Source organism: Chaetura pelagica, unplaced genomic scaffold (genome assembly GCF_000747805.2).
Source record: "Chaetura pelagica isolate M959 unplaced genomic scaffold, ChaPel_1.0 scaffold76, whole genome shotgun sequence".
Classification (NCBI taxonomy): Eukaryota; Metazoa; Chordata; class Aves; order Apodiformes; family Apodidae; genus Chaetura; species Chaetura pelagica.
In genome coordinates, this window is record NW_009970723.1 from 9,855,128 (window position 1) to 9,882,057 (window position 26,930).

Consider the following 26,930-nt stretch of genomic DNA (forward strand, 5'->3'; position numbering starts at 1 on the left):
TGGAGAAAGCAAGATGCCAGGTGAACTCAAAAGTCATGAAATAACAAAACTTCTTTTTCCTGTCCAGAAGTCAAGAGCAGATCCTGTCACTGAAAATGTTCATCAGTCAATTAAGTCTTGGTGCGTTTGATGATATTACAAACCACAAAGTGTCATCTGAACTTCTGCGTCTCACAGCAGACAAGGTTTTTGTCCACATGACCACCAGGTACCTGAGGCCCCTATCCCAGGAGTTCCAGCGAGATGCTGTGGAAGGCCTCCCACGATTTCATAGTCTTGAAGTTTATTGTGAAGACTTGCAACTGGACAATCAGTTATACAGCAAATCCAATTTCCATTTTGCAGTCCTGCTATGCCAAGGAGAGAAAAATGAGACTGTGCCATGGTCCAGAGTGAACAACCTCATCGTTTGTAACAAAGATTTGGAAAGCTATAAGGAAAACTGCTTTATAAAACTCTGCATTGCTTTTTCTGAGGAAGAGAATTTCATGTTTCATGTGAATGACCTCAGCTTTGAGCTCAAACCAGCTAGGCTGTATGTGGAAGACACCTTTGTTTACTACATTAAGACATTGTTTGATACATATCTTCCAGAAAACAAAACTGCTTGTCAATCCAATAATACTTCAGATACTACCCTAATACTGCCTGAACAAGTGAGAGAGCATGCAAAAGCTTTAGTCAAGCCAGTGAAGTTAAGAAAATTAACAATACAACCTGTTAATCTCCTTGTCAGTATTCATGCTTCATTGAAACTGTACATAGCCTCAGATCACACCCCTCTCTCCTTCTCTGTGTTTGAACGAGGACCCATCTTCACCACTGCCAGGCAACTTGTCCATGCCTTGGCCATGCACTATGCAGCTGGAGCACTTTTCAGAGCAGGTCAGTACTTTTCCATAACATGTAAGTTTTTTATTAGGTAAGAGGATTCTGTGATTGTGTCTCAAACTGAATAAATTAGATGTTAGCCATATAATTATTTTTTTCCTCAAGCACTGTTTGATAATGATATTTGCAGACACCTTTCATGTCCTCCCATACTAAAGAAGGTAAATAAAATGGCTGAACAGACACCTGTGAAGATTTATAAAGCTGAGCTAAACACTAGCCAGCTGCCTGAAGGCTTTACAAACCCTGAACACACCATAGAAATGTATTCTATCTTGCTTAGGTTTTGTCATTTTTTATTAGAGCACTAGTCAGAATCAACTCACATAAACTGCCCAAAACTACATTTAATCAAATTATTCAGCAGGTTGCTCTGCATTCAGAAGTAAATTACAGCCCTGAATGTTGTTTTGTTGTTAAAACTCCTTTTGGCTGCAGTTTATGATTAGGAATCTGTCTTTCTTCATACAGCCTTCATGCTAAACTGGTACACAGATGTTTGTTGTCCTTTGATCCAAGAACTATGAAGTTTGCTGTTGCTAACTTTTTTCCATTTAGGATCAATAGCAAGCAATTAGTCTGTTAGGTTAGCAGGTACATTCTGTTTCCCATAAATATTAATTTAGAAATAATGAAATTGGGTCTCTGCTGTCTTGGCGTGGAACAGAGTTTGTACTCAAGACAGGCGGAAGCTCCTCCACGATCACATACAAGTAACGTGCTCTGCACTGAAGCATGGGATTTCCTTCCTCCAGTACTAATGGTCAGATTTCTGAAATCCTGATGCTTCCATTTGTACTGCAGGCTTAGCTGTGACCTGATTCCTGTGCACAGTTTCCAAAATTGTACACATGCATTTCAGGTATTTATCAACAGACAGATTCTGGTCTTTCACTGTGTGCACACCTGACTCACATAGCTGATGGTGGCAACGGTGTACACAGTTGTGCACCAGAACTTTATGCACTTATTCCTTATTTGCTTGCATTATTTTGCTTGCAAAATTTGCAGGTTGTCTTTTTACTACTCGTTTGGATTTTTTTTTACAGGCAGATCCCATAGTATAAAAGGGGAGGTCTTGTTTCTTGCTATTTTAGAGTCAAAGTGTGGCCAAATATGGTCCACAGTGTGAATATTTCTCCACACAATTGGCTAGGAGCAGTAGTATAAGTGATGATAGACTGCAGCAGGAAATTGAGGTTATACTGGCTTTTCATCCCCGACACCCCAGGTGAGGCACATATGCTAGTGAGGGATTCCTGAACCTGGTCTTGGTCTTTCCTCCTGTGCTGCCCTTGCAGTGTGCAGCAGTGCACAGGCCACCCCTTGATCTGGGCTCACGGTGTGTAGTCAAAATCAACCAGGATAAAATATTAAAAAACAAGGCTTGCTTCAGTGGAGCTTCTCTTCAGGAAGATACATAAGCATATATTGAGTTATTACTTAAATCCCACTCAAAGCACTAAAACTGAAAGGTATTTTTTTGAAGGAGTTACAATTATTAAAGTGGTGAATTGTGTTGATTAATGTTCGCTTGGGCAAATAAGATGCTTTACTTTAAAGATCTTGTGACACTTGTCAAAAGGCTGACTGTGTCAACAAAGCTAAAAAGGAGGCAAAAAATAATGCAAAAATCTTTATATAGTCTGCAAACCCTGAGCCCTTTCCACACCATCGGGCGAGTTACACATTTTGATTTGCTCTCCTATGGAAGAGGACCTCACTCTCCTGCATTTTAACCGCTTTAATCCGCAAAACAAGGGGTTGTTTGACCCCCTTCTGCTGAGCACAGGCCCATGCATAAATCATTGTAGCATCTGCACGAAGAGCATTCCCATACAGCTACGCCTTACGCTCCAAGCAGGGTGTATTAGCTGTGCGAAAGACCATTGCTGCCTTGTGGGAGGTGGCAGGATTTGTTGCAAAAAAGTGGCCAGAATCCATGTCTTGTGAGCAATGATTGGGGCTGGGGAGCTCTACTCAAAGACGCTGATTAGTGTTGCTTGTCTCAAACTAGCAAAACTTGTAATGGAAATCTCCCATCCTTTTCTAATTAAGTTGGCTTCTATTTAACAGTTAATAAAATTCTATTTTAAAATATTACTGGTATCATCCAGATCTAACCCTACAGTTGCCTATGAAGAAAATGCAGTGGCTCTCTGCTAATATGGTGTATATAATTACTGAGCATACTTTGTGAAATGGTAACCTGACATGATATTATATTTCTGCAAAGTAAAATGCAGCACAAAGCTTGTGAATTGAGGGATTATGCCTGATTCATTGTTTTCCTCCTTGGGTTGGGTGGTCCATACCAGCAGTGAGGAGCCATTAGGTTTGCTCTGAGCTTTGACCAAGGACGGTCACCCTTGCTGCAGGTTTCATGGTCCTCCTGTGTGCTCTCAAGAGTGACCATGTGTGTGTTCTTCTTTGTGAAGTTCTTCCAGAGCTTTCCAAACTTTACAGCCCATAGGCCAGGGCCAGACTGCAACAGCCCATCCCTGGGTTACCAGGGAACTGCTCAGCTTTGTGTTTAACTGCTTTTAATCTCGTTTTCATTCCTGAACATACTGGCTGACCAAACAGGTGAGTGGAGTTACAGTCTCTTGAGTCCCAGCCTGGTGGTACCTGCAGGGCAGCGAGGCATTAATCTAGTGTCATGCAGCCCCTTTCCATCACCTCACATTGCCCTGTGACCCCCTCAGGACAAGACATGCCAGGGACGTTTAGGGGAAACAAAAAAAAAGAGCTGTTTGTAAGAGGTTATTGCAACATTATTGATCAGAAAAAGTAGAAGGAGCATCTCTTCCATCTGCACACGCCTCCCCGTCCTTCCAGCTTTTCATCACTTCACACAGTGGCAAGAATGATTTGTTAGAAATACTCCAGTGAGGGAGTGGCAGGCCCAGCCTGGAGCACTGGCTTCCCTTGGTCCCTGCCGGGAAGGGCTGCCCGGGGACACCCCTCTACGGGGCAGGCACAGCGGGGATGCTGCGCTTGTTGCCACTTGCTTCACCATGCTGCCAGTACTGCTTGTTTTTTGTTTTCCTAGTCCATCTTAAGTCTGCTGTCGTTCCTGCTTTTTACACTACATGAACTGGAGTTCTGAACCTTCCAGGGCTGAAATGTGGGACAGATTCAACAAGAATAATAGATTTTCCGGGAGCTAACAATGATAGTATGAGATTAATTCATTACATATGAGTAACATTTTCTCTTCTGTTCAGTTTCATGATTCAGCCTTCCACAGGAGTGACTGGGAGGGGTTACTAGAATACAAGAAAAGCATCTGGCTAGCAGGAGTTTGCAGTGATGAGATGGGAATGAGGAGGGCAGCCCAGATCAAGGGCCCTCAGCAGGAGAGCAGGAGGCCAATCTGTCTGTCTTTCAGTCTCCTGGCCCTGTTGTGCCTTGTGTCACTCCAACAGTGCCAGCTGAAATTCATGGTACCAAATCCATGGCAGCTCAAAGACCTGGCAGTTCCCCTTTAACATTTATTGCCGTTTCTGAATCGCTCTCTCCGGGCTGCCAAAAAAAAAAAGTTATGCAGCACTATTTCCCTAATAAATCTGCTGCCAACCAGCCTGAGAAAGACAAGACCTGCAAACAGCTTTCCAGCAACAGATTGCTGCGTGCTCGGCCATCCAGCAAGCTGCTGGCAACCCTGCGTTTATATAGGAAACCAGATCTGCAGATACATCTCCTGGGATATGCATAAGGAATACTCCCCTATGAGTAACCTAATCAGCATGTAGATGTCATTGCTGTTTACACAACTGTACTGAGCAGAAGACATTTGTCTGGCTTTCACTGCACTCCGAAAGAAAACGATCAGCTTAGAAGGGTAGGGGTGGATTTAAAATAACTTCTTAAGCACTTGTCAAAAATCTGCATCCCCTTTCCTAACACTCCATCAAGCAATTGACCTCCACACTCCAGTAAAGCAGTACATTGTATCAGTGTAAACTCCCTGTCACAGTTCTATCACATAAGGATGTGAAATCACAACGCTGCCTTATAGTGTCTAAAACTGACCCAGCCATCTGAACTTGCAGTCCCGTTCCTCCGTAGCTGTGAGGCTCTAGCATCTGCCTCTCCAGCACACTTTTAGCAGAAATACGGGAAGCTCCTGGAAGGAAGTCATTCTAAAGCTATTTGTGACTTTGCCAAAAGGATTTCTTTGATTTACGAAGTATGAAAGATTGCCATTTCTGAATTCATCGTGGATGAGTTACTTCCCGTGTTTTGCTCAAAGGAAGTTCATAATGCAATGAATTCTAGTGTGAAAAAGAGAATTAAGGAATAACCTTTTCACAACTGCTGCTTCTGCAGTTTTTGCAGCCGTAACATGTGTCTTGTTTCTCCACACAGGCTGGGTTGTCGGATCATTGGAAATTCTCGGGAGCCCCGCTAGTCTGGTGAGAAGCATAGGGAACGGCATCGCCGATTTCTTTAGGCTGCCCTATGAAGGGCTGACCAGAGGCCCAGGGGCATTTGTCAGTGGAGTTTCCAGAGGAACAACATCATTTGTTAAACACATTTCCAAAGGTAGATCTTTCACTTTGTTGCTCCAACCACTGCTTTGTTGTCATGCGTTGTTAAAGGATGTGTTAAAGTTTTAAACAATATTGCTTGCAGCTTTGTTTTGCTGCAGCAAAATGCTGGGAGGGTACAAAGCTCATCTGTAACATCCTATGTATTAAACAGATCACTGGTGAACTACAGTGTGCAAGAATGTTTCAGAAACTTCAGAATTTTAAACCTCCCTGTGGGAAACCGAGATTGGCTCAGCCAGTATTTCATGTGATAACTGCAGAAATGTTAAAGGTGTTCTGTACTTCTGCTAACCATCAGAAATTCTACACCGTGTCGCCTCATCATAGTTATTGTTTCTTTTTTTGGGGTTGGTTTTGTGTTTTGGTTGTTTGGCTTTTTTTCCAAAAGACAGACAGAAGGGTCCGCAGTTGCCAATGTTGTGTGAGGAGGTGGGTCGGCTTTGCAGGGCGCAGGCTGCAGGGACACTGCAGGAGCACTGCAGGAGCACTGCAGGAACACTGCCACCGCGTGGCCCCCGCCCGCGGGATGCGTCCTCCGGGGCTCCCTCTGTCAACACTTGTTTACCTTTCTGTCACACCGCACCCCCCTCCCCTTCCCCCTGTTTGGGTTAGCCGTAGAGAAGTTAGGGAACTGGGGAAGGATGTTCGGATGAGTTGCTTTTCCCACCAGGCAGGCAAACCTGGTGCAGGCTAATGTGAAGGGCGTGCCGTGGACCGTAGCAGCAGTGTGGTGATGCTTAACAAATAGTAAAGCATGTTACACATGGGCGATTTCCAATTGAGTTGCTGTTCTGCTCCTCAGCTCAGTATTTCACTGAGGCATAGAACGTCTCCATGTTTTAAATTAAAACATTTTGATCCAGACCCAAATGTATATCTCCATGTATTTAGGTACACTGACGTCAATTACCAATCTGGCAACAAGTCTTGCTCGCAATATGGATAGGCTGTCACTGGATGAGGAGCATTACAACAGACAAGAAGAATGGAGAAGACAGCTTCCAGAGAGCCTGGGCGAAGGACTGAGACAGGGGCTTTCTCGTTTAGGCATTAGCCTTCTAGGTAATGTACCATTAAATATAAAGTTGAGTGATAATACTGCTCTCTGATCTGCTCACCAGCCTTTTCTACAAGAGTTATAATTGCAAAATGTGTTTGGCTTGATATTTTCCTGTGAAGTAGCCTCACAGTATGTCTGTGAGATACTGTTTCTTTTCATCAAGGTTTAGTGACTTTTGTGTCTATTTTTTGCTGATAAAGTAATTGCAGGTATAGAACAAGTTTGCAGTCTCTTTGTGAAATAGTATTTTCATTGGTACATGGTGTATCTGAGAAGAAAAGAATAATTCTGCCTTTGGGCAGGGTAACTTGTAACTAAGTCAGCACAAAGACGTCATCACACTGATGTTTACTTTCCAATGAGTTATAGGAATGCCTCTCCCAAACCTGCTTGGTTTTGCTGCACTGTAGATATCAGAGATTCTTGGTTTTGTTTGAAAACCACTTGAACTTAGTGCAGATGTTAAGTAAGCTTTGATGAGGAATTCTGCTTTAACAAAGAGACACAGATCATCCTGATTCAGTGTAATTTTATTATCAAGGAGCCAAGTGGTTTGGTTAGAAGTGAAGATTACTCTGGCCATTTCAAAGTAGTGCCTAAAAATCTGAATACTAACCCATACTGGAAAAAAATCTCTGCAACAAGTTTTGCAGTAAAGGGGCTGGATTTTCTAGGTTGCTTCTACTTGTCACACAGCAAAAGAATGCAGAACTGTATTGTTTGGCAGAGTTCCTCAGTAAGTATTAAAGAGCATGAATCCCTTAGAGATCAAAGTGACCAAAAGCAGTCCAGTGCAAAAGGTTAGAAGAGCTGAAGCTTGAAAGGATTTGTCCTCTTTCCTAATCTTCAGTAGTGTACACAACTTCTAAATTTGCAACCGCAACCCTGAAAGCCCCAAAGAGGAAGTGGTAAAAATGTTACAAGTTTGGGTTAAGTTACTGGAAATTATTTTAAGCAATAACATTAGATGATGTGAAGCACTGTCATTTGATAATGCCTGTAAAGCAGCAAGTGAGTGTCCTGGGAGAAATGTGCATAAAGGAGAAATTTCATCTATTAGCAGCTACTATCCCAATAGTAAGCTGTTACTGGTGTTGCAAATCAAAGGCAGTTTGGAGAAGGTTTTATTTTTCCTTCTTGTTTTATGGGGCTAGGGGCAGTCAGGTTGAGTATCTGAATGAAAGATTATACTTTTAGGAACACTGTGTCAGCCTGTTGAATGTGTGCTGGTGAAATGGTTTGGTGATCTTTGCTCCATTATTAATAAGACAGTAGGATAACACAGTGGCTCTGCCCTTCACCAACGCACCAGAGCCCTTCAGAGCTAAAAGAATCAGATGTACAGCCTGAACTAAAAGAGCAAAAGTTAGTAGCTTTGGCTGTAGCAAAGCAAAAGTTTCTGCTGTTCAGGAAAGCTGAGAACTTCTAACATGCATGCAAAAATACACTCTGCCTGTACCTCCTTGTGCTTAAGGCTTCTGTTGTTTCCAGGGGTAAGCCTGGGTTAAAAGTAAAACCAAAAAACCTAGAATTAGAATTTCAGTGTCCCTGGCTTCATAAGGAATCAAACTTAATGTTAGAAACTGACAACTTCGTATTAGCATTCCAACAGAGCAGCTCTGCAAGCTAGGATCTTATCCTTACTCCCACTGTTATTATTTAGAGTTTCCTCCCTGCTAAATACCTCCCTTCTCAGCAGTGGAGGCAACAAAGTGCCCAGATAAATAGCTACGGTTACCATGTAGCTGGAGGTGGCAAGTGAGGGACCTCTCGCTAAGGGAGGAATCAGAAATATTCCAGTGAATTTGTATCCAGCTTTTTTCTTTCTTTCTTTCTTTTTTTTTAATTTAAACCAAATTTTTAGAAAGCATGTTTCCTTTTTATACACAGCAGCATTCATGTAAATTGTGCCGAGACCTACATTATTACTAGACCTACGTTTCCATTTTTACAAATGCATCAAATTTACAAATGTTTCTGTCCTGATCATTTAGTTTACAGAATATTGTGGCTTCCCTCAAAAAAACGGTTGTAGTTGAAGGAAGGTGTCACTGTGTTGCTTTCTTTCACCAGCACTTCAGAGAAAACACGAACATGCTCACTCTAAAAACACTTCCATGTTCTTAATGCATAACAAAACCAAGCGCAGTTGCTGTGTTATTTTCCTTCACAAGGCGTTCAGATGAACACAGGAATGCAGAGAGCAAGGCTCTTTGAGGCAGTGATTTCTGTGACTTTCTAATTTTAAAACTGAGAAATGTGAAGATTTCTATGATAGTCACAGTACTATAATGTTTGTAAAAGCCATCTGACACCTGCAAGCAGCTTGAAAAATTGCAAGTGCGGGTTTCGTGCCTCGGCATAGGCGTGGAAGAGCCCTCAGTTCACTGATACGTTGTGGTATCTACATAGAAGTTGCACTTCTGATTTTTCTGAAAATCTGGCTCACGGTGGCCCTGATTCAGCAAAGCACTTAAGCATGTGCTTAAGAGCTTTGCTGAATTAGGGCCAAAATCATGTACTCTTGTCTTCTTCTCAGTGCAAGTTGTTCCCTGTGGTACATTCTTAAGTGCTTTGTCCTGTCTCATTTTAAATTACTCAAGCACTGTCAGGGTGTTGTTTGATTTGATTGTTATCTTTGGCAGGCTGTCGTCTTCTTTTCTAGTTTGGGGGAGACTTCTGGGTCATTTTAGTAACATTGAGCGTGAAAAGGAGCAAAAACTTAGGATTGGTGTGTTTTTCTTTTATACAATTAGAAAAAAATGCAGTGAAATTGTATTTAAAATGCTCAGATGATCGGCACTCCTCACCAAGGAGGAGTCTTTTGCATTACAGGGTTAAGCTTAAAATAATTTGTAACAAAATATATATGCAATAATTTATAACATAATGTAACAATGTATAATTCCTAGTAATTTCAGTATTTAGCATATTGAAATTACAGGTCTTATTTTCAACTATTGCTCTTAGTGAAAAACATGATCTGGAAGTACATCCCTTTGGGAAGTGGAGCATTTTGGAATCACCAAAAAGCTGACAACTGGTAGAAAAGCTGTTTTTCACAATGGCAAAAGTGCATGACATTTCAGTGACTCCTTCCTGCTTTTGGGGAAAGTGAACTGATAGTAATCCTTACTGACAGTGTAAGTGTGCTGCTGGAGAAGGTAAAGCCTGGATTTCAGAAGCTCAACTGTCTGTTATTAAGGGTGGTGGTTGTTCTTACTGTGCAGCAGTCACTGAATAGGGGCCACTTCACATCTGCCTTTCTACAGGTGAGGTACTTGGAGCCAATGCTGATCCTGAAGGTGAGTGCTATTCCACACATTCATTCTACAACTATATTAGTGCACTCCAACAAGTGCTCTTTTCTGCTAGCTGTATTTTTATGTGATGTTTGCTGTGATGAGACTACACTTCAGCCGTAGTTTTGGTGTGAAATGCAGCAATCCTGATGGATAATAGAGTAAAGAAAAGGAAGCAAAATAGTTTCAGCTTGGCTGGCTTCCAGCCTCATGGCAATGCGAGGCTAGTTTCTCCTGGTCGGGGATATTTTCTAGTTATTTCTTGGTCTGAAAGAGTTTGTCATAAGCAACCCAAGCTTTGCTAAGTTCTTTAAGTCCTGCAATGTTCACCAAACATTGTCAGTCTGCACATGAACCAGTTGCTGCCTGTAATAATATTCTTCTTGAAGCAATACAGTGATACACGCTGAACTATCTGAATTTTGTAGTTATCAAAGTATCTTTTTTATGGTTATTGAGCAACATATATTAATCAGAGTGCACCCCAGCTGATGTTTGGCAGATGTTACGGTGTTGCTGGAATGTATTTGGTCCAGTAATAGAATATATTTTTTGTTTTGTTGCTTTGGTGTTTAATTTTATTGAGGTTTTCTTGATATGTATATAATCTGTGTGTACATATGTGGACATGCATATAAAATTGAATGCCTAGGGTAAGGAAGGAAAGAGAACTGGAGAATGGTTTCATTTTTTAAAAATGGGCAAAGGACGTTACAGAGAAGGGACAGGGACAGCAGACACCGTAGCTGTCTCTAGACTGTGAGAATGAGAGTTGGAATGGAGGAACCATTACATGTTCCGCATGCTCTGTTTTTCTGATACTATACTGAAACCTGGGAAAAAAGACTTGTGCTAACTCCATCCAGCACGGTGCTCCTACCACTAACTTTGCTAGAAAAAAAGAAGCCTCATGGATACCATGGACATGTTCTTCACAGAGTTTCTGTGCTAGGAGATACAGTGAAACTATGTGTCTGTCACTGTTGTCTCACTGCTGTTAGGTTTTGAGGTTGCTCAGCCTTTGACCTTTGTTTTTTTCCTTTGCCCACACATGATACTCGCAGGAAGGAGCTGCACAGATCTGGCTTCCCCATAAAAAGGGTGGTAGGACCTCCTTACTCCTTTCATTATTCCTTAATGAAAGAGGTCAGGTTATAGTCTAGTACATGATTTGTGGGCTTGACCACAACATGTGAATGAGTTGTGTCAGAGAGTTGCAGTTTGGGTTAAGAGATTCCAAAGGGTGAACGGAAAGGGAAGATCATATTTTTTGCAGGTAGAAAGACAGGACTTGCAAAAAGGTTTGAGTTACAAAAGGGCAGTATCTTCACAGACAAGCTCATACCATGCAAAACATGGCAGAATAACAGAAAGTGTGGAAGTACTAAACAACTGGCTAATTAAGCTATATATTATTTGAGGTACTATAAAAATAATATTATATAACACAGCCACAGCAGTTTCCATTTTGTTTCCTTGTCCTCTGGGCGTAATTCCAGCTGAGAAGTGCCTGGAGCATACCACAGGTCCTTTGGAGTAGGCTCTTACTTATTATTACCTTATAGCATTGCTCAAGTGTATTGCAGTAAATAATTTATTAGTGCTAGGACTTAGGTGGATTACATTTAATAAGGCAGTAACTTCTGTTCTGAAAGTGCAGTTGCTGTAGATGACCTCAACAGATAGGGTGAAGGAGGTCACAGGGTAACGTAATACTGTTACTTAGCAGCACATCAAGTATTGTTTTATGCCTTCAAATGCATCACAATTGTACAAAAGACTGGGTGAACAATCCCAATTGTGTCATGCGGTGTTGGGGTATTAATTTAGTCAAGCAGCAGGAGCAGCTGGTGAGTACTAATGAAACAGAATTGAATTGAAAATTACATCCTTTCCATGGCATGGCATTAAGGAAGGATCTTCATGGCCTGTGTGGTATGAAGAGAGAACAGTCAGCTCCACGCTCTGCTTTGGTGACTGAGCTCAACAAAAACTGGGTATCACATTAAAAATAGACAAGCATTTTCTAGGGAGATACTATACATTTGTTGGTAAAGGGCACACATAGAGAAGTTGGAAGCAATTTCTCAAAGAACAGAGGGAAGTATTTATGGGGATGCAAGTTTCTTGAATTGCTATAGTATCCCAGGAACAAGGATCTGGGGAAATGTGTGCTGCTTCTCATCCTCCTCTTTTCTTTGGACAGAATGCCAGTGCACAAGTGTAATACTAGCTGTTGTTCAAAGTCAGCAACTTCTCTGTTTATCCAGTAACAGTAACTAAAACCATCTGAAAACCAGTTAGCTGCTAGATGACTAGTGCATGTCACGCTGGTAAACATGTGGGGCCAAATACCTCGGTGGTGATTGTCCATATCTGTGGAATTATGCCTGGATTTGCTTCCACATACGAAGCAGAATCTTTAAAGATGCCTGAGTTGCCGGAAAAGTGCCTGATTACCAAGGTGACACTCAGTGCTTAAATAAAAGTTTTATCTTGGTGTTTGCAGCTGAAGGTGCAAGCTGAGAGCTGGGCGAGGAGCCTGCAAACCTGCTGTTCCCTGGGCCGACAACCTCGGGACAGACAGTTTTCTGACTGATGTCACTTTGTCCAATCCTTGTACACTTGGCGAGTTCCAAATAGCTGATCTATCAAAATTACAATAACTAGAGACATGTCTGTGGTTAAGTGGCTAGAGTAAACTCAAGATCAAAGAAATGTACCACCTCACATACCTGTTTACATTTAGGAAGATTTAAGTCAGAGTTCTCTGTTGATACTAAAAGCTGGGAAGGTCACTGTGTCACTTGTAAAAGTTTGACCCATGCACATTAAAGTAAAATATGATCGTTTTCACAAAAAAGTAACAAAAAGTCTCAAAGTCTAATTCTGCTAATCTTCGTAATATATCAAAAGTTGCATTAGCTTATGAACATTTCTGGCAGTGGAAGAGGTTATAAAAATGATCTATGGAATACAGGCAGTTTTTATTCTCATGAAGTCAGTCTCAGACTTACATGAAAATCTCATTTCCATAACAGCTCAGGTCTTCTAAAACGGGTGGATTTTATTCCAAGCCCAACTTTTTGGAATTGCTACACAGAATGAGCTAAATTAAACTAACTCAGCACAAGCATTTAGTGAAAGTAATTGAAAGATGAAAGTATACTGTCAAATTAAGTGATCTCAATGCTTAAAGAACTAAAATACATTGTAAAAAAGGAAGTAGAGATTTAACTTAAACTGAAGCTAAGTATTGTTTAGTTAACTGGTTGCATGCTAAGTAGCTGTATAAGAAGAGTGGGGTACTCCAAGCAACATTCAGATCCAGTAGTAATATTTCCTCTTATTCTGGGATATTAATCTTCACTAATTACTGGGGACTATTGGTTTTCCAGGTGCCATCGCTGGGATAGTGGATCAGCCGATGCAGAATTTCCAGCGAGTGTCTGAGGCTCAGGCTTCAGCTGGACATAAAGCCAGAGGGGTCATCTCAGGCGTGGGGAAAGGGATCATGGGCGTCTTCACAAAGCCCATCGGAGGGGCGGCCGAGCTCGTCTCCCAGACAGGTTACGGTGAGTTTTTTAATTCTGCAGAGCTCTTCAGATACAACCTGCAATGTCTTACTTACCCAGCGCAGTAGCTGCGTGACTTAGAGAAAGATTTAGAAATTCCAGCTCGGAATAGTTATAAATGTTGTGCTTGTTTTCTTAAAAGCCATCACGTTGTGCTTCTCTCTTGTGTTACTGATCAGCATTGTACAGCCACAGAAACACGGAATGCAGAAAGCATGAAGTAATTCTTGGAATACAGTAGAATTAGTTACAGAAACATATGTGCTTACAAAAGCATTTTTGACATAAAAGTATTAGAGCAACACTATATCCAGTTAGAGCATTATTTTGAGATTGCTTTGTTACGGCGAGGAAAGAGTTGTGCTGTCTCTGTGCACAGAGAGAGTTGCATTCCTGGGAGAAAGAAGTGAGTCATGTAGTGGGACCATCCCTTTAACCTGGGGAGCTATGAGAAGACAGTTCATTTTTGGATACACAGGTAACCTTTCAACAACCAGAGGTGGGTTTTTCCAGCTAGACTGAGCACTTAGTGGCAGTGGTGGTGAATTCTTTCAGATTGATGTGAATACTTCTGGACAACCAAAAATTGTAAGAGATAAAAATAAAATATAAAAATACACTAACTTCTTTGTTTCCAGTATTAAGAAATCAAAGCTGTCACTCTGGGTATTTAAAGAGGATGCCTGGAGTGGGGGATGGAGTGTGCAGTCAGGGGAGAAAAGCAGGGAGACCTGTTGATACAAGGACAATGTGTCAACAATTTTGCTTCACTAATTACACGGGTCGAACCTTGAAGATTTAAGCCTTTAATCGCTAGCAATAATTATGTTTGTGACGTGTTGTTTAGGATATGAGTAGTTCTCCAAGGACTTAAGTTTAGAACATTGTTTCCACGCTTCCCATTACATTCAGAACTCATTCCTCGAAGTGATCTTATTTAAAGAAATAATGAAACATTTCATTATTACAATTCTTTCAAATTACCTTGTTTGTATGAATCTTAATGATAACTGTTCTCCTGAATTATGCATCCCATAGGTGTAAAACCTGGATCAGTAAAATCAGAAACTTTTGTCTGTGGTCAGATGGCTGTGTGTTGTTTTTGCAGCCCATGGAATTATTCTTTCTAGATTTAATTCCACTGCAGTCTTTATCAAGAAACTTGTAACAGTAGAGGGACACCTCATTGCAGATATGGTATACAAGAAATCATGTTTTCCATGAGCATGTGACAAAAAGAGTTAGCCAGGAAAAATCATAAAAACTGTATCAATAATAGCTGACAGTGCGTGAGAGGAAAACACACAAGAGTTCAAGTAACTCTTACCCACAACTGGATTGGAAGTGGGACCGTGCCTCTTGGGGGGGGCAGAGGGGAGGGGGACCACACAGAAATAAACACATGTTCTCTCTTTCTCCATCTGTAAATAACATTTTCACTCACATAATGCTGAGAACCTCAGTAAGCCAACTGTTACAACTGGGATGCTGCTTTTAAGTATTACCATCAACATGTGTGCTAAAAATTAAAGATTTTTTTTTAAGCCTGATGTTTTGTTTAAATTATTATCCATTGTGTAAAAAGGAATCTAAATTATTGACACCCTTATGCAAAAATGCCTTTTGCTTCAATGGAATGCTTAATTAGACAAAAGACAATTTCTTTGTTTATTTAAAGAGTAACTTTGCACTAAACCATATAACACTAGTGCTTGCTGCTTTACCTACTTCCTGTCTGTCTTGTAAAAATTTTTAAAACTACTTGATTTGTGGATTTTTTTGCAACCCACTCGTTCTTTCTGTTGATCATACCTCATCTTTAGAATTTTACAAGCTGTCTGAAAGCATATATACTGTATCATCTTCAGCTTTGGATAGTCTATCTAGAAAACTGTTTAACTGCTTGTAGTCTCTGTTCTGTGCTGGCTCTAAGAAGAATTCACAATAAACCAGATACCCCGGGAGATCTCATAAATGTATGTGGATCTGTGTTTAACAGCTGGATTAAGTAACTGAACATTTAAATACAGTATCTAGGCAAAATTGCCTTCTAATTTGTACCAATCATGGCACGTATATGGAAGTTTTTTAATATTAAGCAAGAAAGTTAACAATTACCTTGATTTTTTCTACATAAAGCATAAGTAATGTCTCTGATCCTACTCTGAAATGATGGCTCTCAGGAGCATTATGTTCCTCTTGATTGCAAGTGTATGGCTGATTTTTTAGAACACACAGTGGGTTGTTGGTTTTTTTTTTTGTTTCTTGCTAATGCAAAATCACTGGGGCTAAGTGCATAACTCTTGCATTGTAATACTTAATTAATTATCTTGGCTACAGCTTCCAAAGAGGTGATGTCATTTTGGATCTGCACTATTTTATGAACTGCTCTAAACAGATGACATCACAACATCATGTAAGTGTTTTGTAGAAAACAACTACTAAAAAACCTAAATTCTCTTACCACAGGTATTTTGCACGGAGCTGGACTTTCTCAGCTTCCCAAGCAGCGCTCTCATCCAAATGATCAACATGTTGAACAGGCTCCAAATAGCCACGTCAAATATGTCTGGTAACATTATTTAGACACTTGCTCATTTTTACATCCACATTGTTTATTAATAGGTTCTGGCCTGTAGTCAAGTTAACAGGCTGCTTCCCTAGGAAAGGCTGAGTTATGGCAGTTTGTTTAGGAACATTAAACACAAAGGTAGTGCATAGAAACCCAATCTGCAGATGATGGGCTGCTGATCTGCTTCCAGCTTTGGAACTACAGAGCTGATCTTTATTTAATGGCATTCAGTGAGTTCTTACTTATCATTGCTCCAAGCCCAAGAAAAATACTGCACATCTCCAGAAACAGCTGTTAGTGAAGATAGCTTTATTTTCTGCACTGAATTTGCAAGCCACTTCTCAGGCTATTTCTTCTATTAGGAAGGGAAATAGGCTGCCCTAGCACAGTTATTAGGCCAATTCTGCAGTGAATGATTAAGGAGTTGTGATAAGTAACAGTTTCACATTTATTCTCTAAATCTTAAGTCGTACATCGTGGAGACTTGGAATATATATTCCCTGGATAATTTTATAGTTGCAGGTGATAGCTACAGGTTAAGTAAAAACATTAGTGGTCAAAACAAGTCCTGAAAGATTCCATGCATAACACTGACTGCTTCCTTTTTTTAATTCTTCTTTTTTATTTCCTTGATAATGCAGGAAAATGCTGCAATCTCTAGGAAGGCCGGAGGTCCATATGGCCTTAGATGTCATGATTGTGAGTGGATCAGGCCAGCAGCATGAAGGCTGCTTGCTGCTTACCTCAGAGGTGCTCTTTGTGGTCAGTGTCAGTGAAGACACACAGCAGCAGGCATTCCCCGTGACTGAAATTGATTGTCTGGAAGATGATGAGCAAAAAGACCTGCTGAAGGTGCAGCTAAAACAACAGAGAGTACCTTCTGATTTGGAGGTAAGGACTTGAGTACTATTTTGTTTCAGAGATAAAGTTAAACTGATTATGATGGTTTTGACAGTGGGCACACTCACCTTTGGGACAGGAGGCCAGAGATTGAAGTGCCAAACCAGGGGATCTGCTGTTTTCATGCACCTCATAGTTGCCTGTGTTGCACTTTGGATGAAAGAGATGTGTCTCCTCCCTTCTATCCTCTTATTGAGATTTTCTATCTGTGACAGCAATCTTCTAAGGGAAAAAGTAGAGGAAGTCTGGGTCTTGGTCATAGTATTCCAGGTGGGGTCTCATGAGAGTGGAGGGGCAGAATCCCCTCCCTCAACCTGCTGGCCACACTTCTTTTGATGCAGCCCAGGATGCAGTTGGCCCTCCGGGCTGCCAGTGCACATCATTTGCTTATGTCCAACCAGTTGGTGAGCACCAACTATTTTCTGAAAAGGTTCTCATGATACATTTGCATGAGGTGTTTATTGTTTGGCAAGTCAGCGTTGCTGTGTGCACCTAGACCAGTTTCTTTAATTATTAAATTAATTCTGTTTTAACAGTTCAGCGATGCTGATGAATGCCCCTTTCAGCATATTTCTTCTCTTGCCATTTCCAATGCAGTGGTCCTGCTTGGCTGCTAGCTGTATTTACTTCCTTAGATCTTCCTTCTCCTGCAAATGCTGACTTTAAAATGGATCAGTTCCTTTGCTGAGATTGGATGCACTAAGTGTTTGGCAGTAAGAGGATAAGTCTTTCATCTTCGTATTGAAAGATCTCTAAGCCATTTGAATGTTGAGGTTTTGGATTAATTATGTTCTTTTAAGGGTAGAAGAATGTTATATTTTTACACTTTTGGGAAACAATGTTTATTGTATTAAATTCTTTGGTGGGATCATGCAAGAGATCATTTCAAAAACAAACAGGCATGCCCCAATTGTTGTTTTTATAAAGGTATGGCAGGTTGTTCACAGACTGAAATACTAGAAATTTCTGTTTCAAATCTAAGAAAATAACATACATTAAACTCGATGAAGTGTGAGGTGTGCCAAAAGGGAGAGGAGGCTTCAGCACTTTCAGTAAAGTCCTAGGTCTACTGAAGGCACTGAAGAGTTTTACCATCAGTTCCAGCACAGCAAGGTCTTCATCTGTGCCATGACAGTGCTGGGAGTATTTGTGAAAGCTTTTTTTAGTGCTGAATTCTCTTTTTATGGTTATTGTCTTTCCACTAACCTCAATCTCACAGAGTGCTGTTGCTGAAAATGCCTTCTTCCACCACAAAGCTACATGAGGCATTACTTACATTTTTATGCAAGTGAGCAAAGCTCATCTTTTTTATCCCTATGTGGTTGCTGGAGGCACACATCAGGCTGAATCCAGACTATCCTGCTCAATCCAGAGCTACTGTCTTGGAGGGAAAAGGAAGATAATTTGTTCTCTCTAGAACATTTGATGCACTCATCCCATCCTAACCCTAACTTTAGAACCAGCCCAGATTTTATTAGGCTGCAGTGTGATGGTTCTTGTATCAGCTTATTCAAGGGGTGAGGAGTAGGCTGCTGCTCTGGGGGAAGGGCTGCTTGCCCAAAGGTTGCTACAAGGGGTTAGTGAGGCAGAGAGATGCGTGTCTGGGGGAAGGGAAGGTGAGAGACAGGGAACCTAAGTCCAGTCCCCATGGCTGCTGCAGATGGGCATGTGCAGGACTGCTGGGAGGTGGCTCCTGTACATGCACAGCACAGCCCTACATGGCCTGTGTAGAGTCCAACATTCCCACATACACGTGTTAGTACACACAGTAAATGTGAGCTGTTCTGGAGGTCCTGGACCAAATCCTCTGAAGTTCTGGATAGAAATATGGGCATCCTACTCCAATGGCATAGCAATGAGCCTCGAGCTGCCCAGCCCCTGCGCACCATCTCATTAGCTGACACAGGCTTTTGAGAATGCAGTGAAAGTGGCATGGTGAAGGTGTCCAAGAGTGCCTGTGCCCCAGGTGGAGCAAAGTCAGGGATGGCCAGACAGCAAAAGCTGAGTGATGCTGTACAAAAAAAAGACCAGGCATAAGTATTCCTTCAGAATGGAGAAGCTGATGCTGAAATTTGTTTGAAAATTTGAAGAAATGTGCTATAAGGAGAAGCAGTTGAAAGTAAGGCAGACAAGAATAGGGAAGTTTAATTTTTTTATGCTAAGGCAGCTACAGAAAAAAATCCTCAAAAAGCTACATAAAGTTTTAGTAACTACCTAGAGTTATCTAATATCCCTTTGTAATTAATGTTTTTTGCTTTAGTGGATTGGGAAATTTCATACTTAGTCATTTCCTTTCTGCAGCTGAGCACGGAAGTTCTGTGGTGTTTGGGGCTATGTGTGCAGCACTGGTGGTGGTGGGAGCCAAGGCCTCCCCTTCAGCTCCTCCAAAAGAGCTTCTGTAAAAAGCCTTTTCATGTGATTGGGAAAAGGACCCTTAGGAGCAGCAAGCTGTGACTTGTGTGGATGAGCAGAGTCAGGGCTGCAGACCTACACCCAAGTACACATGACTCCTAAATAGTAACAGCAGACCATCTTGTTGCCGAGGTGTCCTCAGCTGACGTGCAAACACTTCTGTAAGTGATGACATTAGTAAAGATGGCCAGAATTTCTAGCTGGAAAATGCCCAGTCAGGTCAACCAAAATATTATTTTAGCAAAATAAAGGTGATGTCACCAAATGTAAATTGCATCTATTATTCTGATTAATTGAAATTAAATTGAAACATTTCATTTCAACATTATAAAAAAACCTCCACTTTTTTTGGCCTATTGCTTACAAAAATAGTTGCCAAAAGTTTTGTTGCAGCTCTGCCCAAAACAGTTTCTTCCCTTCTCTTTCCTTAGCTTCTTGGAACTATTAGGAAACAAAACATGAGTTACTCTACAGCTGTAATCACCAGAGATGTTTTAGAGCATATGTTGACTCTTTCAACAATAGGTTTGCCCGATGGCTTGTTTGCCTCCACAACATATAACTTAATCCATCTGGCTAGGAATAGCCTGGGTGGATTCTTGAGAACTCGGGCACTGACAGCATTGTTATTGAAAGGGAAGCATTAATTGTACCTGGATTATCTTCCAAAGTAGTTGAGACACTGCTTGCTGCCAGGCAGACATCAAACTCAGAAGGTCTTGGTATGGCTCATAACATCAAGAAGACGGCAAAAAGTTGAAGGGCCCTGGAATTTCAAATATTTTGGAATTTCTTTATGATGACCTGCAATAGGGTTTTCATGATAGCTGCATGCAAGCTATAGTCTTTGGAGCTGAAAACCAGTCTCTGGATTTTTCAAAGCAGTGAAAAAACACCCTAAGGAACCAGTCTCTCTTCCTTGGTTGATGTGCACAAAGCAGACCATCAGTGCTACTGGCATATCCACGCTGTGCAACAAAGAGCCCATAGCTACTGTGGAGTGAGTCAGAATTGCTGAAGGCTTAGTCTATATAAGTCATAATGGGAGGAATTTTAGAAAAATTCTGGAGTTCTTAGCCCAAAAGTATGGCCTTCTAGCATGAAAGGACGTGATCTCTTCAATATTCCGCTAGCAGGTCCTTGACTTAAGGTTTGATGCATTGCATGATCTGGCTATTAACATTACAGCTGTTCAAAGTAGTGGGCTAAGGCACTTAGTGGCAATGTTAGGCACCATTTAGGAAAAAAATGTAGAATAACAGCAATTCCAAGTTTCCCGACAGTTTCCCTGGATTATCAGTCCATGTTGTCCCAACAATATAAGCCAAACTGAAACTGGCTGGAGAAGCATATAGTTACACATGAAGTCATCAGGAAGCAAGCATGGTCCATTACTTTGGAAGACCATCCAAGTGCAATTAGTATTTCCTCCTGCATAATTATGCTGTATTTGTAGGATATAGCCTGGGGCTGAATGAAGAATGGGTTCTCTAGAGTAGGTGAGTGCGATACCAACAACCTTTCCATCTCCTTTGATAACTTGGTCTTCTGGTCAGTGTAGAGGCAGAACTACAACCCAGCTTCCCCTGGCCTTATTGCCCTAGAAGTAGAAAGGAGCCACCTGATTGAAAGATTTACCCTCAGAACTTAAAATCCAGTTCACGGAAGTGCTAGTCTAGCATATTTCCCTCCTTTCAACTGCTAAAATAGACTGACTGCTGAGATACTTTTTCTGTGCCACCAGACTGAAGAGGTGGCTCAGACACCGTTCTCCACTGTTGACTGTGTCTGCTGCAGCAGTCTGCCTGCTGATTTTTCTTCACTCTCTTTAAGGTCACGCATGGAAACCATACTCTTAATTTCATCATTTCCACTGTTTCTAGGCATGGGTTCCAACCTTGAGCTTCTGAGCTTGTTCATGAGCCTGCCTATTTTAGAATGTTTGTGGTGATGACTGAAAACAGGAGGGTTTCTACTTGCTGAGCAGCAAATCCATGTCCAAAAACATAGTAAAAAAAAAACAAGCAGAGGGTACTGTTTTGATTTGGATGTGACACCTGTCACTGTCTATCAATCATAATAATTCTTTCTTTAAATAAGAAACAATTTGTTTAAAATGAGCCGAAAACTTTTTGCAGACATCTGAAAACAGGAGGGTTTCTACTTGCTGAGCAGCAAATCCATGTCCAAAAACATAGTAAAAAAAAAACAAGCAGAGGGTACTGTTTTGATTTGGATGTGACACCTGTCACTGTCTATCAATCATAATAATTCTTTCTTTAAATAAGAAACAATTTGTTTAAAATGAGCCTTGCAGTCCAGAGATGTGGCAAGGTATTGATTTTGGATATTAAGTTGAATCCAATGGCACTGTTTGCAAACATCATCACATGCAGTAAGATGCATAAAACTCCCTGAAAGGCCATCAGAGGCTGCAGTCTTGGATCCTTAGTGTATCATTTAACAAAGACATTTCAAACTGTACAAAAATTAAATAGTTTTTGACGTGTAAATAAGGAAGCATCAAAGCCAGGCCCTAGGATAGCTTCTGCCTTTCTTCATTTTCATATTTTGGAAATAACTTCTGAATGACTTTGCTAGTGATACCACTGTAGCATCCATCCATGGGGAAATTTCTGAAGTACATTTTTTTAAAAACAATGCAACTACTTTAATATCTGCTTGCACACTTTCCCTGGAACATTCACATGGAAAGCAGCTTCTGGTCTTTAAAATAAAGTAAGTTAGAAACTTATTTGTACTTTGTGAAAACAAGTCCTTGATAATTAGAACTGCTACCAGTAAGCACCGCCAGGAGCTACTGGCATTTTTCTAAAAGGGGTTCAGATGCTTTTCCTGTCTACAAAGAGTTGATCTATTGTAAAGATCTGTTCTTGACCAAGGAGTCATGGATGATGGACAGAGTCCATCCCTCAATCCTCAAAAGACTAAAATTTTCTATGGCACAGTTGGACCTTCTCAGAAGTGTCTGAAACAGCAGAGGACTAACCCACCAACCACTAAACTACGGGAGAACACTATTGATTAAAACATTAAATCGTTGTAAGAAAGATCCCAGGAAGGGATATTTGTAACTACAGAAAGTAATGTGGAAGTTCTTGCCCTTACTTCTCAGTTCAATTATTGTCAATTACTAAGTAATCATTTATGTTATCTGATTTCAGGCAGATGGAGCTAGAGAGAGGCTGTCAGAACAACAATACAACCGCCTCGTGGAGTACATCACCAAGACATCCTACCACCTGCCTCCCAGCGCCGCGACGGCCCCAGCAGTGCCAGCTGTGGCTACTGAACATCTTCCACCCATAGTGAAAACATACCAATATGTAGTTGATCCAAATTTTGCCCAGGTGTTCATTAGCAAATTCACCATGGTGAAAAATAAAGCCTTGAGGAAAGGATTTCATTAATTCTTACTTGGGGTGAGTACAGTGATCCCTCACCGACTGGAAAGTAACACTTTCTCTGCAGTAACCTACATTAAGTAGAGAATTTTTGAGGAGGTTGGAGATGATAACAAAGTTAAGCCAAAAACTTTTCTAATCTGGACAACATTCCTACTTCTTAGCTAAAATACTAGTGCTGGAAGTAAAGAGTTATAGCACATGAATAGTCACAAGGAACAGCCTTGGACTATAGCTCAATCAAAACCCTTTTCCTTTTCAATAACCAAAAATCAGAAAATAAAAGTTACGTGCAAACAGGCATTTTTGCCACACACACACAAAATGTGTATCTATACCTACTATATCATATTTTAGGGTCTGCCAGTTTCTGCTATAAAGGAGGTTTATAATTCAGCTGGAAAAACTTGCTCAAGTCTGAGCCTTTCCCCCCATCACACACACTCCTCCCAACATGCACATCCTGAGGCAAAACATTTCCCCCACTAAATCTGAAAAACCCAGTGTGGCTGTTTTAAGTTACTAGTGACAGCTGGGTTTTAGCACCACTTTAACCTTAAAATAGCTCCTTTATTTGACTGAAGTTATGCAGGACATTAGTCCTTAATGTAAACTTGTGCCTTTGTGTGGTTTGGAGAACAAAACATGAACTACAACATTAATTTATTTTTAAAACTGTCTGTATACAGAAACTTTATTTCATCTACCATCAAATTTTCAGGACTTTCAATGTATATATGACATTGTGCATTGTCTGGTCAATAGCTGGAAGCCAGTAACGTGCAGTTCAAAACTTCAAGAAACAGAGCTTAGCCTCCTTAAAAATCTACCAAAAAAATTAAAATCTACAAGCTCAATGTACCATTGCTGTGCAGGTGCTAAGACAGCCTTGTTAGGTCTCAGTTGCTGCCACTACGTGCCCGCTTAACCCCTAACTGGTTGCGCTTCTCATCCTTGAACAGAGAAAACCAGGGATATTTAGAAACAGGACCTTGGAGATACGTTTGTGCTAAGCAAAGTCAGATTTTTTTTCAAGTTGATTGAAAAATACAGAACCACAGGCTCCAGTTGCACTAACTGCTAGTGATGCCATTGCAGCACATTTAGACATACGGTGTTAAACGCATCAAGATAAATGAGCTTTCTAAGTGACTTATTTTTCAGATATTTTAGTTTGTAGGACACAAGAAGTCACTGTCTCTAGGCACAGTTAGATTGCTTTATAAACCAAATCTGACTATGGTAGCTTTATTTAAAAAAAAATAAAAATCTTATTTGGTTTTCAACAATGCGTGTTACTTTCCTCCCCTTTTCTACATACTTACAGACATCAGTTGCATCTGGGGATTCCTGAACACAGCCAGAATTGGAGATAGGAACTGGAATAAAATCTGATCATCATTTGGAGCAGATACATATGCTTTAGTTATTAACTTCTATGCATACTTGATATGACCAAATGCACAGTAAATAAGAATGTAGTTAACAGCAGTGTTCTTCTTGTGAATTGTTTTGTTAAAAGGTATTTCTAAAAGCTGAGTCCCTAGTGTACTGAGAACACAGAAGTCTGGGTTCGGCATTGTCCTTTCCTGAATGTGACATAAGCCCATCCATTATCAACATTTCATACAGTGATTTAATAACTTAGTCATTGTTTAAATAACAATATTTTAAAAATGTATATGTGTATATATATATACACACATTCTTCATTCCTGAATATTTTATGGAAATAGTTTAATACTTCTAATTTTGCATATTGGTGGACAAGTTGTAATATAATGAGATTGTTTAAAGATAATAAAGCTATTCCTGTAGTACTTGTTTTTGTGAGCTATCTGGCCATTCAGTTACAAGGAAATTGACAGGTCACCATGTAGAAGTGACAAGACACACAAGCTTCATGTAGACCCCATTGGATTCCAGCCAGTCACTGGACCTCATCATGTACCAGAAAATGCAATAGATCATGACAATACACTGGAAGTAAAAACTGATTATTAGCCTCCCAAAACATATGTGCTGAAAAGTGTTACGCTTTTGTGACTAACAGAATCAGCACAGCATTGTAGCCACCATTTGCATGAGACTGAGCTGTTGGTTATCTGTGTAGTTACACAAACCAGCCAAGAGGATGCAAGCACACCTGTAAAAAATGAGGTAAGACAGACATCTAATTTCTAATAGTTTGGTGATGGCAACCATTGTTTAAGACACATTTGTGTGTTCCCTGAATTATATTCTCCTGGAATAAACACTTGCTTAAATTACAGTCTTCTTCAGCAAATTGAGCTAGCATCTTTACTGCATTAGGCAGGTTCTTTTCTCCCCCTTCTGACCACATATATGGAGACACGTGTGGAGACACCATATAAATCAGCCTCTCCTCCATATGAGCTGTGTGAACTATGAAAACAAAGTTGTCCAAAGAGCAGCTGCCTGTACTTAGCTGCTAAAGCACTCCAATGTGTACTCTTAAAACATGCCTACTCTCATAATGCTCTTTAGACCTGGAGAGTTCACAACTTCAAATCTAGCTTTTTAGTGTGCTTCCAGAACAATCAATCATTCCTCAAACACTCAAGAATAAAGTAAGCTAGCCAAAAATTTGAAGGCATGGTCAAGCTTATACATGGCAAGACCTTTCCCAAAGTAGTTGAGGTCAAACAATTCCTTTTAATGTATTATTTCATACATAAATAGCAAAAACATTTACAGGCAGTTGGGATGGGCTCAGGGCAGACAAGCATGTATTTTTCAGCTCTGCAGCTCCTAGAAACAGCATGCCAGACCCTGTGACAAGCAGCTGATTAGGGGGCTAACTCACACAGGGCTTTCTTGTACTATGCTAAGTCCCACTCCCACTTGTTTGCAAGATAGGATTGGCTGCACTCTTGCAAAGGAAAAAAAAAAAACAAACAAAAAGAAACACCACCAAAACAAAACTTTAAAAGGAAAATGGGTGGGTTGGGGCTGATTTCAGAAAAAGAGGTTAGCCCTTCTGCCTACTCCTACATTAGGTACCCAGCTTTGCCCACCCTTTCCTGTCCAGAGGAAAGTAGGCTATGGATTGGTTGGCAGTGCCTGGTGGAAGTACTTGCTTTGCATCCATTATGAAACAGTGAATACTTATACTCTACAGACTCTCAAAGCACAGACACGGGGATTAGAGCTTACCTTCCATTGCTATTGATGAATCAATGTAGCCAGATACATCTCTGAGCTCTGCTGCACTGTCAAAAAGCCGTATCTCCAGTCCCAAGACTCCCATTTCTTTACATCAAAGTATGCTGATAACTGAAGGAACACAGACTACAGCAATAACTGCTGTTGGCTGTAACAGTTTACAAGGAACTTTTAGAATTTTAACGTAAATTAATTCATAGCAACTGGGAAGAAACTAGGGGCTGGAGCTGCAAGGGAAGTCAGGTCTATTAGCTTGCACACCTGGCAGCAGCAAGTTGCTTTGCCTCTGAAGCTGTCAGCATGACTGAAGACCCCCAGCTATTTAAAACTGCAGACATGCCTAAGAAAATGCTAGTCAGTACTCAATGGCACCCAGTGTTTATACTGTACATTGGGAAGATAAATGGGTATCATTTGCAATTGTTAAGGTTTCGTTTACATTTATAGGAGTAGGGGTATTTTGATTACTAGATGGTTTCCCCTACACTGCTCATGTCACATTCTTTCTTTGCTTAAAGGAAGCACTGCATGTATGGAGAGTCAAAAGAAAATCCCGTGTTGCTCTGTAGTAGTGCTCTGGATCAAACACATTACTTACATGCTTTCATTAGTCCAAATGTTGCTCATGGGTACCTATTAAGTGCTAAGTAGTTAATGACCCATTTAAAATAATAAGTTACTTTAAACAGGATTTGAACGGAGGACCTTCAAATACCACACAGATGGTTTAATTTGTCATACATCTACATTCAAAGCCTTCCCTCCTTTCACACAATCAGCTTTGACCCTTCTCCTAGTACACACATTCAGTAATCAAGAGCTACAGTCCAAGTACCATCTTCGATCTCAGCAACAAGCACTGCACATGTGCCAAATGATGGGTGTCCTGGCAGAAGACAAAGCATCAGGACTTGGACTACACAGAAGGTAGCAGAGATCAAAACTATGCTTAGCTGTCTACTTCAGATATGATATGTGTCTAGAAGGAGCATACAAAGATTTTCATTCCCATATCCTAAAATAAGTATTTCTTCTTTTATCTGCTTTTACC

At 40.7% G+C, this 26,930-nt stretch overlaps 1 protein-coding gene across 2 annotated transcripts in view; it reads left to right on the forward strand.

The window, feature by feature from the left end:
* The window catches only part of VPS13B (vacuolar protein sorting 13 homolog B (yeast)), a 429,191-nt gene extending 406,425 nt beyond the window's left edge, over window positions 1-22,766 (forward strand). For both annotated transcript variants that reach the window (XM_010006448.1, XM_010006447.1), the window contains exons 55-61: window positions 68-885; window positions 5,263-5,439; window positions 6,339-6,509; window positions 13,208-13,384; window positions 15,854-15,956; window positions 16,598-16,847; window positions 22,454-22,766. In XM_010006448.1, coding sequence (XP_010004750.1) covers window positions 68-885; window positions 5,263-5,439; window positions 6,339-6,509; window positions 13,208-13,384; window positions 15,854-15,956; window positions 16,598-16,847; window positions 22,454-22,699 — 1,942 coding nt within the window. In that variant the 3' untranslated portion in view covers window positions 22,700-22,766. The remainder of the gene's footprint in view (window positions 1-67; window positions 886-5,262; window positions 5,440-6,338; window positions 6,510-13,207; window positions 13,385-15,853; window positions 15,957-16,597; window positions 16,848-22,453) is intronic.
* The last annotated feature ends 4,164 nt before the right edge of the window (window positions 22,767-26,930 follow it).